Here is a 12,455-nt window from a genome sequence, read left to right on the forward strand (position 1 = left end):
ACCCTATATAATAATGGTATAGTCTTAGTGTATAAAATCTCGTTCACTCGCACAACAAACACTCGCGAGAAAAAACGAGAACCATCATGGCGGCAATATTGTCTTGATGTTTTCTTTCAATCAAAACAGAAAACATCGTTCAGTTTTTATAGTTTAGTTTATAGTGTTTGAATCTGTCAAATGAAAGATGGCATCAAAACCACTCAACTGCATCGTTAAAAAACCCGTGGTGCTAAAAATCGGTGATCCAAGGACGGAATTCAGTTCCGGTGCTGCAGTCATTGAAATTGCAATGCCCAACATAAAATCTGTTGACGTGAGTACTGTTATTACAATTATAGTACATGTTCATGTGCCAATGTAAATGTAAACATCGTTGGGGCTTAGAAATATACTTTCTCGGCATGCATTTTTTCACCCACTGATCACCAACTGTACTCACGCGGGATCACTCATGGGGAGAAACAAATTGGTTCAGATTGTGCTGTGTTCTGTGGAAAAGAGGGGTGGACCATGCAGAAATTGGGGAGGGTTCATCTGTCCGACAAACCAATGATCCAACAACCAATATTTGGTTAAAGCACATTTTATTATGACCGACTCTATATATTGAATATTGAAGACATCACTCATTGCATGTGTTTTAATAATAGATAATTCTCATTAAAGGTCAAATAATTATATATTTGGGCTTGAATGTTATGAGTCTAGTGTCACTGTGCATTCATGCATGGGTCAGCTGGTGTATAAGTGATAATAAAATGAATGTGATTAATTTACTGTATGGGGCTGCTATCTTGAATACTGCTTAAAACTAAATAAAGAACAAAGTTGAGAAACAGGTTTTTCAGATTAAAAAAATGATTTCTACAAATAAAAAAAATAGCAAACTTTCACGGACAAACGATTGGCCAACATTAAGTCAACCGCTAACAAAATTCGGCCAAAATTGTTGTTTTTGTGTGGAAAAATTCCTTGCATACAAATACAAAGAAACTAGAACACTTCCCTGGGGTCTTTGAATCGTAAATTGTCATCCGACGCATGCGCCAATCAGTGACGGCCTTACAGGTAGATGACCATTTCTTTGATAGTGAGTCAGGTAAATTGTGTGTGAAGTTACTGATGCTAGGGTTCTTTCATGAAAAATGAAAATGTCACAAAAACTTATGAAAATTCAATGGTTTACAATGCAGCCATAATCATAATGTGTTTTAGGCACTGGTAACTTTGAATCTCCTGCTTGAATGTTATGAGACTGCCAAAAAACATTTTATATTACAGTATATGAGAGGCTGTATTGTTTACAAAATAACAGACATAACATTCTGGTAATTCTATCATTGCAGCTTGGAGAAGTCACTTTCAAGAATAATTACACTGCTTATTTATCAATCAAAGTCAGATGCAGTTTCAAGAGTTCTGAAGTTTCGGGCAGTAAGTATAGATTAAGATGTTTTGTAATACAAGTGTTTGAGTTGTCCATGGTGAGATTAGGGTGGTAGTTCTACATTTGTAGTGAAAAAAACAATGAGTTATGTTGTTCTCTGAGAAGGGTTTACAACAAACTATAAACACTTGAGGGTACTATTCTGCAATAACAAAATGCAAATTAAAAACTACAGTAGGTACCTGAGTTTTTTTCATTAGAAATAATGAGTTTGTGATTACTCTGATGAACATTTAGAATTTATGGTTGGTTGATATTAATTCAACTAAAGTTAATAATTTAAAAACTAGTTTGGAGGTCCCAGTTGCATTGAACAAATTTTTGAAAATTGCAAACAAAATTAATGTACTATGTCAAAAGTGTGTTACGCTATCTATCCTTCCTTTCCAGTGCTATTAATAGAGCAGATAAGGTACATGTTATATTCCTAGGTGACTTTGTTGCACCTATGATAAAGCGATGTCTGAAAATATGTGTTGTGTTTTATTATGTACTCCCAAATAATAGAAACATGCACCATTGCAGGAGATACTAAATGGAAAACAGTATTGAGAAGATATCCCCTGATGCCAGATCCGCATTGTGAACCAGGAAGTCAAGATTATTTTACAATTTCTAGAAAGCAGGTATGCCTTCACTTTGTAATGTTCATAGATATGTACATGTACATGTATTGTCATTACCAGATGCTTTGTTTGAATTGTCGCCATGGTGCTTGCTTTCAAACCTTGTTTCTATGATTTGATTCAATATTCATGTGTCATACCAGTTTTTCATGCTGATACACTTTCATTGATTTTGTTTTAATTTGGTTCAAAAGACATAATGGTGTGAATATTTCTTGCATTCACAACCAGTCCTATCTGTAAACTGGGCAAGTTTCATTTGTGTGAAGCTTATTTTCCCATTGACACAATAGAATGAAACTTTAATAATATGCTTTGTCAAACCATAATTGCATGGCTGAGTTTTCTCAAACTTGGTATGAACGTCACACATGATGGGTAACTGATGCACATACATTTTTGTGTTTTGATTCAAAATAATCGACTGGTGGCCATGTTGGTTTTAATTTTATGTGTTCTTATAATTATTTTTTGTTGTGCTTTGACCAAATTGCTGGAAGTTGTTACAAAGACAAGTTATAATGGATTACATGTACATATGCACATAGTTCATTTCCTTGACCTTTGATAGACCAAAACCATTTTTGTTATCAACAGTTTCTCTGGCATGCCTTTGTTGATTTCATTCAAACTTTGTATTTACATTACACATGGTGGGTTACTATAAGTATTCATCTCATTGTGTTTAGCAGTTTAATTCAAAATAGCGGCTTCAAGTTTTCTTTCTGTATTATAGATGTGCTTTGTTGACATATTACATGTATGCTTATGACCATCTTCTTTCAATAGAACAGGTTTTGCGTCTCAAACATTTGAATTTAATTTCTATTGAAACAAATACCCTCATTGTAATTGATTGTGTGCTTGAATTCAGATGTTAGCCGAACCAAACAGAGTAGCAGCCGTGAGATTTATTCTACAGCAACCATCACCAGTGTGGAGTCATTTTATAATAGAAGACATCAACCTCTATGAGTACAAAGTAGATGTAAGTCTAATGTGTTATATAACTTAATTTGTGTGCAATTGTTGTACATGAACTGACATTGTTCATATGTATTAAATAAGAGGTCATTGGAAACATACCCCCGGTACTGAATGTGCTGACTATTTACCAGTACCTTCAGTGGTGCCTATAGCTGTAGATCCATGTGAAACGTGACTGTAGTGTTATTTTATTTCATATTTCCGTCTATCTTCAGTACGCTGCCTGTTCTCCTCAGAAATTTCAACCAGAGTGGTGGCAAAAATTGATGTACTAATATGCATATCATTTGCATATTATTTTCATAATCATTCCAAATAGAAATTGTGATTGTTTCTGAGCTTTCAGTTTTAGTGATTCTTATTCTTTCAAGGCACCCTCACCTGTCTCATTACCTCAGTGGTTGCTAAGACACACTGGAGATGATGGTGACAATGACAATGATACACAGGATGAAGACAAGGAAGAAGAAATTTATTTAGAGGTGAGAAATGAGCATACTTAACATGGGAGTGAGACTTTCATAATCTTATACTGTGATGTGCAATGAAGTTTATGTATACACCAATGTCGGAATACATGTGTGTTCGCCAGGTGATGAGGGTGAAAAGCAAAGCAACAATGAGTGGACTACCGTAAAAACTCCAAAATTTCGGACGGCCTAATTGTTTGATTACGGTCTTGTGTAAACGTTCGATGCTGTAGGATATCCGCCATGTTCTCTTAGGTCAAATAGGTCAAATCGCTAATTAACCAATGAAAAAGCTAGATGATGCCAACGTGTTCAAATTACCATAGCTTATTTAAATATGTTAATGTTATTGAACGCAATGCGAAAGAGATTGATGTTGTAGTACGATCTTTTGACTTGGATTTTGATGCGAAAACGGCATGATTTTTTTTTAAATCAAAAAATTAGTTGTTTTTAAAAAATAAACTGGGCATTTGAAGAATAATTAACATTGTTTACAGTGATAACAGCTCTTTGTCGAAACGAAGCTTACCCGTTCACGCTAGTCACGATAAAAATAATACTCTTGAATAGACATCAATGACTACGGTATAACTTAGACTATTTTAGCAGTAAGGAATGATTGAAATGTCTGAAAAATGACGCCAAAATACACCTTAAAAGTCCCATTTTATTTTCTTAAATCCCATTTTATTTTTTAATCCAAGAGCGAATTTACGGCAGAATCTGGTCCCTCAAATAAGGGATACGTGAGCTTTGATTCTAACCGAATACATTGCACTGGGTCGGGGAGATAGTTTGCTAAACTTCCATGTATCTTTTGTCAAATGGGTACCTGTACTTCGAACATTCGCAAGTTTTCCTAGGTAGTGAGAGACAACTTTGTCTTATTAGTTTTGTGCTGACCTCTTCTCCGCGTCTTGATGTTTTGTTTTCCTTGTCATAATACTCACTGATTGATGACTTTGTTTTGATTTTGAGTTGTTCAGCCTACAACTCGGCCAAGACCTTTGCTTTTACCGTGAAACATGGGGAAGTTTACGTCAATTGACGGACATTGCATTTTTTAAAAACTAACGAAGCACACTGTCTATCATTCCCATTTTTTTCATTTGCTGATTTCTATTCTGAAAAATTTGACCGTCCAAAAATGCACCTTAATTTTGACTCTAAAAAAACACGTCACGTTTCCAACACTAATTATTTAAAACCGGTCGTAATTTTGGAGTTTTTACGGTACTTTGGGTCTTTGGGTCAAGAAAATCCTTAGTGATAGTGAAAGTCAAAGTGTTCAAAAATACTAGTTACTGTAAAACATTTCTTTTTCGCGAATTTATCGAAAGAACTGATTCGCTAATTCAAGATGTCGCTAATGACTTTATCATAAATTCAAAATGGCCGCCAAACAAAGAAATCAACAATAACAAGAGAGATTCGCTAAATCAACATTTCACTATTACGTCATTTTACCACAAATCGCTAAAATTGCATGTCACTTTTTCAACATGTTTTACAGTATTCTAATTATACAGTGTTTATGTATAATGTTTGTTCTTCTTGAGACGACAGAGACAAAAACAATGTTATGTTATCATACACACTTTTACCAGAGAAGAAATTAATCCATTAATTAATCTATTCAAATAGTTGGTATTTTACAAGAGATTTTATTTTCCCCATAGGGCGTTCCTCCTATTGACAATATCTCATCAGGTCTTCAACAGCTATGGGCTTTAACTGAATCAGTGAGAGCCAATCAAACAGCTGCATCTTTAGGAAGATATGATGTGAGTATATGCACATAGTAATCTAAGTAGATCAGTATAATCATTTGTATTCATAACACGTAATTAACTATTCACAACCACTCTGACCTGTACTCAAACACAAGTAATCTGATTTGTAACTGTAATCATCTACCCAAATCAATTCTTATTTGTGATCTACTAACTACAGCCATTCTGTTTTTAATCAACTGATCATATTTCTTGTAATGGTAGATTGATGGCTGTTATGAAATCAACTTACTCTCCTACACATGATATAAGATGTGACCTGGAAGTGGTACTATGAGGTATGGTGAAAAGGATCCTGGTACTACCAATGGTATTCAGGCACCAGCTAGATTATACAGTGACATGTCTATATACCTAATCATTCCAGTGTTATTTTAAGACTACTATATGAACATTTCAAAAGGGGGGGGGGGGGTTGAGCCAAATAGAAGATTATGTTTTATATCGATATGATAAAGCTTCATCATTTCTAGAGATGGTAGCTTAAGTTACGATACCCGTTTGTTTTTGTATGTGTGTATATCAGTTTATACACTCTAATCAGTTTGTCAGACTCTAATCTTTTGATTGCAGTGCAGCATGGACGAGCGATTTTTAATATTATTATTTGATACTATTTGGTGATGAATGCATGGGACAATGATTTATCATGAAATGAATATGTTGTTCTTGTAGCACACATCTGAGTACATGTATGATGTAACAATGACATTTTCCAATACACATGCATAGTTTGATTTGGGCTACAGTATGGAGTATTGAACATTAATATAAAAGAAAAAAAATGTTTTCTTTTATCCATATTGCATCTTTAATAGTGCAAAGTTGTAGGTGTGTTATCAACTGTATTTATTTATTACTGTATATTTTCAATGTAATGTACATTATATTACAAAACTCATTTTTTTAAAATTTAAATAAAATCACATTGTATTGTATTGGTACCGATTGTTTGACAAACTGTCTTCAAAAATTATTACTATTCTATACAATGAGAGAAAAAGTCTCATATCGCTGAATACTGATTGCTTTTACTGTTTCAAAGTCAAAAGAAGTAAATATTTTTTACATGCCCTGGTGCCACAACTTTAACAAGAATGAACAGTTCTATTTATTCACTCAATCTTTACAATCATTCCATTTATTCTAAGTTATTTACACAATTACTTTTACCTGGTACCCCTTTCTTTATCTATTAGGATTATTCAATACTGCAAGAAGATGCATGTTCAATGTTTAACATTTATTAAATATTGCTTTCGAATATATAAATTATCTGTAAATAGAAAAACAAACATTTTCACATTCTACTGTATGTTGCACACTTGATATGATGTGAAATGGTGCCAAGATTCAAACTGATGTGGGAAGATAAGAAGCAAAATGGTGTTATTCAGGGTACTTACTGATACTATATAAAATTGAATATTCTTGGTAATATAAATACAAAATATTGTTCCCCTCACAAGGACAATGGGTAAAGGTAGTAGTGTTTTATACTTGATTATAAAGGTTACTTTATAATCAACTGGTGGAGTGTTTAAGATATTTGCGATGAAGTGGGTAGTGATGCATCACCAGTAGTGACATATTGCTAGTAGTAACACATTACCAGTGGCAGCAAATCACCAGTAGTGACATATTGCTAGTAGTAACACATTACCAGTGGCAGCAAATCACCAGTAGTGACGTATTGCTAGTAGTAACACATTACCAGCGGCAGCAAATCACCAGTAGTGACGTATTGCTAGTAGTAACACATTACCAGCGGCAGCAAATCACCAGTAGTGACATATTGCTAGTAGTAACACATTACCAGTGGCAGAAAATCACCAGTAGTGACGTATTGCTAGTAGTAACACATTACCAGTAGCAGCAAATCACCAGTAGTGACATATTGCTAGTAGTAACACATTACCAGTGGCAGCAAATCACCAGTAGTGACATATTGCTAGTAGTAACACATTACCAGTGGCAGCAAATCACCAGTAGTGACGTATTGCTAGTAGTAACACATTACCAGTGGCAGCAAATCACCAGTAGTGACATATAGCTAGTAGTAACACATTACCTGTGGCAGCAAATCACCAGTAGTGACGTATTGCTAGTAGTAACACATTACCAGTGGCAGCAAATCACCAGTAGAGACGTATTGCTAGTAGTAACATATTACCAGTGGCAGCAAATCACCAGTAGTGACGTATTGCTAGTAGTAACACATTACCAGTGGCAGCAAATCACCAGTAGTGACGTATTGCTAGTAGTAACACATTACCAGTGGCAGCAAATCACCAGTAGAGATGTATTGCTAGTAGTAACACATTACCAGTGGCAGCAAATCACCAGTAGTGACGTATTGCTAGTAGTAACACATTACCAGTGGCAGCAAATCACCAGTAGTGACGTATTGCTAGTAGTAACACATTACCAGTGGCAGCAAATCACCAGTAGAGACGTATTGCTAGTAGTAACACATTACCAGTGGCAGCAAATCACCAGTAGTGACGTATTGCTAGTAGTAACACATTACCAGTGGCAGCAAATCACCAGTAGTGACATATTGCTAGTAGTAACACATTACCAGTGGCAGCAAATCACCAGTAGTGACGTATTGCTAGTAGTGATGCAGCTTATGTACCAGCATGCAAGTGAATCAATAGTCATTGTGGCTGCATTCAAGAAACAATTTTGGTAATTAATAAAAATACAACATTTTGAACCAATTAATGAAAATGTACAAACTCAGTTTAGTTCATCCAGCATTTAAAAAAACTAACTGGCCCTGGTAATATCGACAGACATCTGAAACTCTTCCATCATTGGTGTACTGTCTGGACTTTACTTTTAAAAGTAAATAAAGAACACCATTAATATTTACATGTTCTGTGGCAGTGACGTGGCTAATGCCATCTAACTCGTCTATCAGGTGGAAATTATTGAAGACTTGGTCATATTTGTAAATATTTGCCCCAAGGCGGCTACCAGTGAGTAAGTAAAGTTGGCCAGCGTAGTTGACAAACTGACATGTTGTTGCATGGTGGTGTTTAAGGTTTTCGACTAGGATGAATTGTTCTTGCTCACTGTGCCATTTTGTGATGTACACCGGTAATTGTCGTCTTTTATCAACCATGCATATGAACGTGATGTGGTGAAAATTAGCAGTATCCAGACTAACAGAGTCTGGTGCTTTTAAATTGATTGAGGCTGATTTCAGGACATAGAAATGCTGTCCGGTCCATTTCCAGACTGTGGTGCCACGATCACTTGTTAGTATCATCCAGAACTGATAGTTTTCTTGAATAAATGCTACATGCTTGGATTTTGCATGCAGATGATGAACAACCCCAAATCCATCACTGTCCCATTCATATAGAGTTGTATTGGCATACGAACCATTAGTCGCAATGAGAAAATACTTTGTAATATCCCTGCTTTGGGAAAATTCCACAAATTTTAAGGTCTTTGCTTCCAAAACATTGAGTCGCTGAAATTCTATGAATGTACTCTCATTTTCTTTCCACTTGTAAATGACTGGTTGCGTAAGTATTTGAAGACCAACAATCTGAACAATTTGATACAAGGTGTCAATTGATCCAGTACGGTATGCCGCGGTGCCAAGGTACGTGTCATTATGTATTCTGAAAATCTCCAAACTAAGCACAGCAGGTACGTCTATCGTTTGATGATATATAAATGTCTGGTCATGCCATTTGTAGATCAGTACTGCATCTAAAATGGAACAAATGCAGAATAAACCTTGTGTGTTTAAATCATGTAAAAAAAAAACACCTTGCCCAAGGCTTATCCAAAGTCCTTGTTAGAGGACTGGGAATGAGACATTGAGTGTCCCACATGCCAGGGTAGGAGCTGATCACTTATTGGGTAAGCCTACCAACGGAGTTACTATTTGTAGGGTATGATGACTTACCATTGTCTCTATCTGCTATAGCTACGTATGCCTCTCTTTCAATGTGAAAACTCCTGATACTCAGCACTTCACTTCCACAATCAATATCACCATATGGTACAAATCCATTCAGTTCTTAAGATAATTGATAAGAACAGAAATTTAAATAATTGCAGGAACATTTACCAGTGAACAAGTTAGTGAGTGAATGGAAATACTGTAAAACACTTTGAAATAGCTACATGCCATTTTATCGAATTCGCCTCCATGTATGAATTAACTGAATCTTAATTTAGCTAAAGTGTCAACAATCTCATTGTGAGAATATATTCTAATTAGCGACATCTTAATTTAGCAAAATTAGCTAAATTGGCTAAAATAACGTGCTAGCTAAAAAGACATGTTTTACGGTATATAAATCTGTTTCTTGGCTTAAATTGTTTATCTTTACTAACATTTCAGGTTGAAAATGTGACACTATAAGCAAATTAAGTGAGCAAATTAGTAGTATAGGCAAATTATCTGGAATGTTGCAAAACCAGAATTATTATTGCATAGGGTTCAGCAGTTTGAACATGTTTATTAGTACATACAGTATACAACATTCAAAAGATGGACTGTAGTGTGATACATATGCACGTACATAAAAATTGAGATGTGATTGGAGAGTCCCTACTTGTGATATTTTATTTGTGAAAATAATTTTTTCAGGATTTCTCAAGTCATATATTTGACACATTTATTTCATCACTGTGAAAATTATATTTATGATATCACACTAACAAAAGTAATTTGATGTCATACTCGTTCACAACAAATATTGATAATCCAAATTAGTGATGCAAATTTACCAGTATTGAGGCAAAGTTGTTGTCCTCCAGGAAGCTGTACAAGTGCTTGATTATCACTGCACACAGTGTCAACATCATATCCCTGGTAACACACAAAATACAAGAGAAAATATAACAATCTATATGACATGTAATTCTACTGCAACACTGGCTGGCATATTAAGCACTGGGAATCACAGAGAACCACATCACATCACATTGAGAGAACTACCATTATAATGTACAATCTCAATTTTCACATGGCTGTGGGTAAATCATGTTTTTTGCGTGACTCACTGAGCCAAAGAGAAGCCATACATATGTTGTTAGCTATAAAAATGCGACAACACATCTAGATTATGCTGCATTCAGATAACTTGCACAGTTTGGAGTTTACTTGAGTTGGATTAACTTGAGTTCAATCTGTAAAAGTGTAGTTAGATTTAAAGCTCAACCATTCAATAAGTTTGATACTACTTCATGAAATAAAGATATAAAAGTAGCATACTAAAGATGTCTTTGTTGTTGTGGAATGGTCTCACCTCTCATAATTCACTGTGTTTTGTAAAATGCAACAGAGTGACCTCTGTTTGGTCACAATTCAAGAATTTTTGACTGTTTTTCACATTTTGGGTGTTCTAACATAAAACTGTCATACCAGAGAAGCTGAATGTGTTATTATCTTTTTTATTGAGACTAAACTACTGTAGAACACAACATGTTGAAATAGCTGCATGCGATTTCAGCAAATTTGACTCTTGGCATGAATTAACAGAATTTTAATTTATCTAAAGTGTCGACTACCCCCCCTGTGAGAATATACTTACTGTTAAATTAGCTGCATTTTGAATTAGCAAAATTACAGATTAGCTAAATTAGCTAAAATAATATGTTAGTTAAAAAGACATGTTTTACAGTATTTTATTCCATGAAATATTCATAAAACTTTCATGCATTCCAAACAATTTATGAATGAACAATATAAGTTTATGAATTATAATAATGCCTTTATTGAAATCATATCCTGTTCAGGATCTGGATTTTTAAAATACAATAAAGTTTCAGATACATACAAAAATGGCAAGACAAAATATAAATGAAGACAAAATGAAAACATAATAAAATAAAAATAAAAACGGAAAACAAGGAATGGTTAGAAAAACAAAACAGAAAAAGATATCTTAATGAGTTATATCAATTATGAATGTATTTTACATCAAATACTCATGTACATCATTTAATGTATGGAACCAAATTATTTCATGAAAGTCACTTTGACCTTTAGTGAACTGTTCATGCATGATGAGGAATACTTCATGAATATTCATGAGGTCATGAATTTTTACTCGCATTGGATTACTACCTTCAGTCTCTGAATTCATATTGGGGACTCATAATAACAAATTATATAAATCTCACCTGCACTGCTCCTGACACCAGTATATGGTACTGAATTAGTATATTACAGATGTTGGTAGCTAGTAACATCCAAGACATGGTTCTATAAAAACATCATTCACGTAGTTTGACTGGTTTCCCTCTGTAAACATGAAAGAATATTGACTTATGTCGGTTTGACCACGTGTGGCCAGAGTATAACATAAGGTCAAATGCACTGACGCATGTGAAGTGAATAGAATGACAAATAGCAGACAAAATGTTGACTGCATTTGGAAGGTTGCCTGAACAACCAATCTACCATTCTTTTGGCTGGGGAAACTCAAGGTAATTTTTAGCTGGTAAATATTTGCTTGTATACATTAGAAACGTTCTGCATATGGGTGCATCTGTTTTCAACATTTTCGCAGAGACTTTCCAATGTACACCACAGCTCTTCCCCTGACTATGATGCTAACTCTCCACCCCATAACTAGATGTGTCTTCAAGACAGACATAAACAATTAAAGTTAGTTAGGATTAAAGTTGGGGAAAGTATAGGATTGGAAAGTATTTTCATTTGTGCATAACAATCATTACCAGGTAAGTTTAATTCAAATATAGAGCTACAATAAGACATGTCTAATTAATTAAGCATATGCCCCACTTGACCTTGTTGTGCCAGACAATAAAATGTTTCTTCCGCCAGTCAACTGACAACTCAACCATGTCTATTTAACTAAATGACGTTTTTACATACAATCACAGTCCCTCTAGATAGAGGGACTGTGATACAATCAGTTTAGTCAAACAAGTTTAATACAATTTTAAAAACACAGGTTTAACCGGGAGGTAAAATTACATGCAACTACTTTATATACATTATGTACATTCTTACCTTAAACGCGTAAATGGATTCAACATGGTAGACTCACTGAAGACGGTAATAAATACGTAGTGTCGTATTTTGTGTTAGTTCTTAGAAGTTGTTGAATGCAACTAATGACTGCCC

At 34.6% G+C, this 12,455-nt stretch overlaps 2 protein-coding genes across 2 annotated transcripts; one reads left to right on the forward strand and one right to left on the reverse strand.

Annotated features, from left to right (window-relative positions):
* Window positions 1-84: 84 nt before the first annotated feature.
* LOC100378696 (nicolin-1-like) lies at window positions 85-6,267 on the forward strand. Its single transcript, XM_002741148.4, has 7 exons — window positions 85-316; window positions 1,350-1,437; window positions 1,976-2,076; window positions 2,951-3,064; window positions 3,435-3,545; window positions 5,216-5,320; window positions 5,534-6,267. The coding sequence occupies exons 1-7, from the start codon at window positions 188-190 to the stop codon at window positions 5,573-5,575; spliced, it is 690 nt and encodes a 229-aa protein (XP_002741194.1). The 5' UTR covers window positions 85-187; the 3' UTR covers window positions 5,576-6,267.
* On the reverse strand, window positions 6,155-12,424 carry LOC102805335 (leucine-rich repeat LGI family member 2-like). The gene is made up of 5 exons (XM_006824567.3): window positions 12,342-12,424; window positions 11,486-11,606; window positions 10,088-10,169; window positions 9,258-9,371; window positions 6,155-9,058 (listed from the first exon to the last, which is right to left on the reverse strand). Exons 2-5 carry the CDS (start codon window positions 11,561-11,563, stop codon window positions 8,082-8,084), a joined length of 1,251 nt encoding a protein of 416 aa, XP_006824630.3. The 5' UTR covers window positions 11,564-11,606; window positions 12,342-12,424; the 3' UTR covers window positions 6,155-8,081.
* Window positions 12,425-12,455: the final 31 nt, after the last annotated feature.

The sequence above is a fragment of the Saccoglossus kowalevskii genome, chromosome 3 (assembly GCF_978046115.1).
Source record: "Saccoglossus kowalevskii chromosome 3, keSacKowa6.1, whole genome shotgun sequence".
Taxonomy (NCBI): Eukaryota; Metazoa; Hemichordata; class Enteropneusta; family Harrimaniidae; genus Saccoglossus; species Saccoglossus kowalevskii.

Coding starts and splice junctions, on each gene's coding strand:
- LOC100378696 (XM_002741148.4), top strand. CDS start 188: ATGGCATCAAAACCACTCAACTGCATCGTTAAAAAACCCGTGGTGCTA. Junction 2,077..2,950: donor TTACAATTTCTAGAAAGCAG/GTATGCCTTCAC, acceptor GCTTGAATTCAG/ATGTTAGCCGAACCAAACAG. Junction 3,065..3,434: donor TCTATGAGTACAAAGTAGAT/GTAAGTCTAATG, acceptor TATTCTTTCAAG/GCACCCTCACCTGTCTCATT.
- LOC102805335 (XM_006824567.3), bottom strand. CDS start 11,563: ATGTCTTGGATGTTACTAGCTACCAACATCTGTAATATACTAATTCAG. Junction 10,170..11,485: donor TGGTGTCAGGAGCAGTGCAG/GTGAGATTTATA, acceptor GTGTGTTACCAG/GGATATGATGTTGACACTGT. Junction 9,059..9,257: donor TATAGCAGATAGAGACAATG/GTAAGTCATCAT, acceptor GTTCCATTTTAG/ATGCAGTACTGATCTACAAA.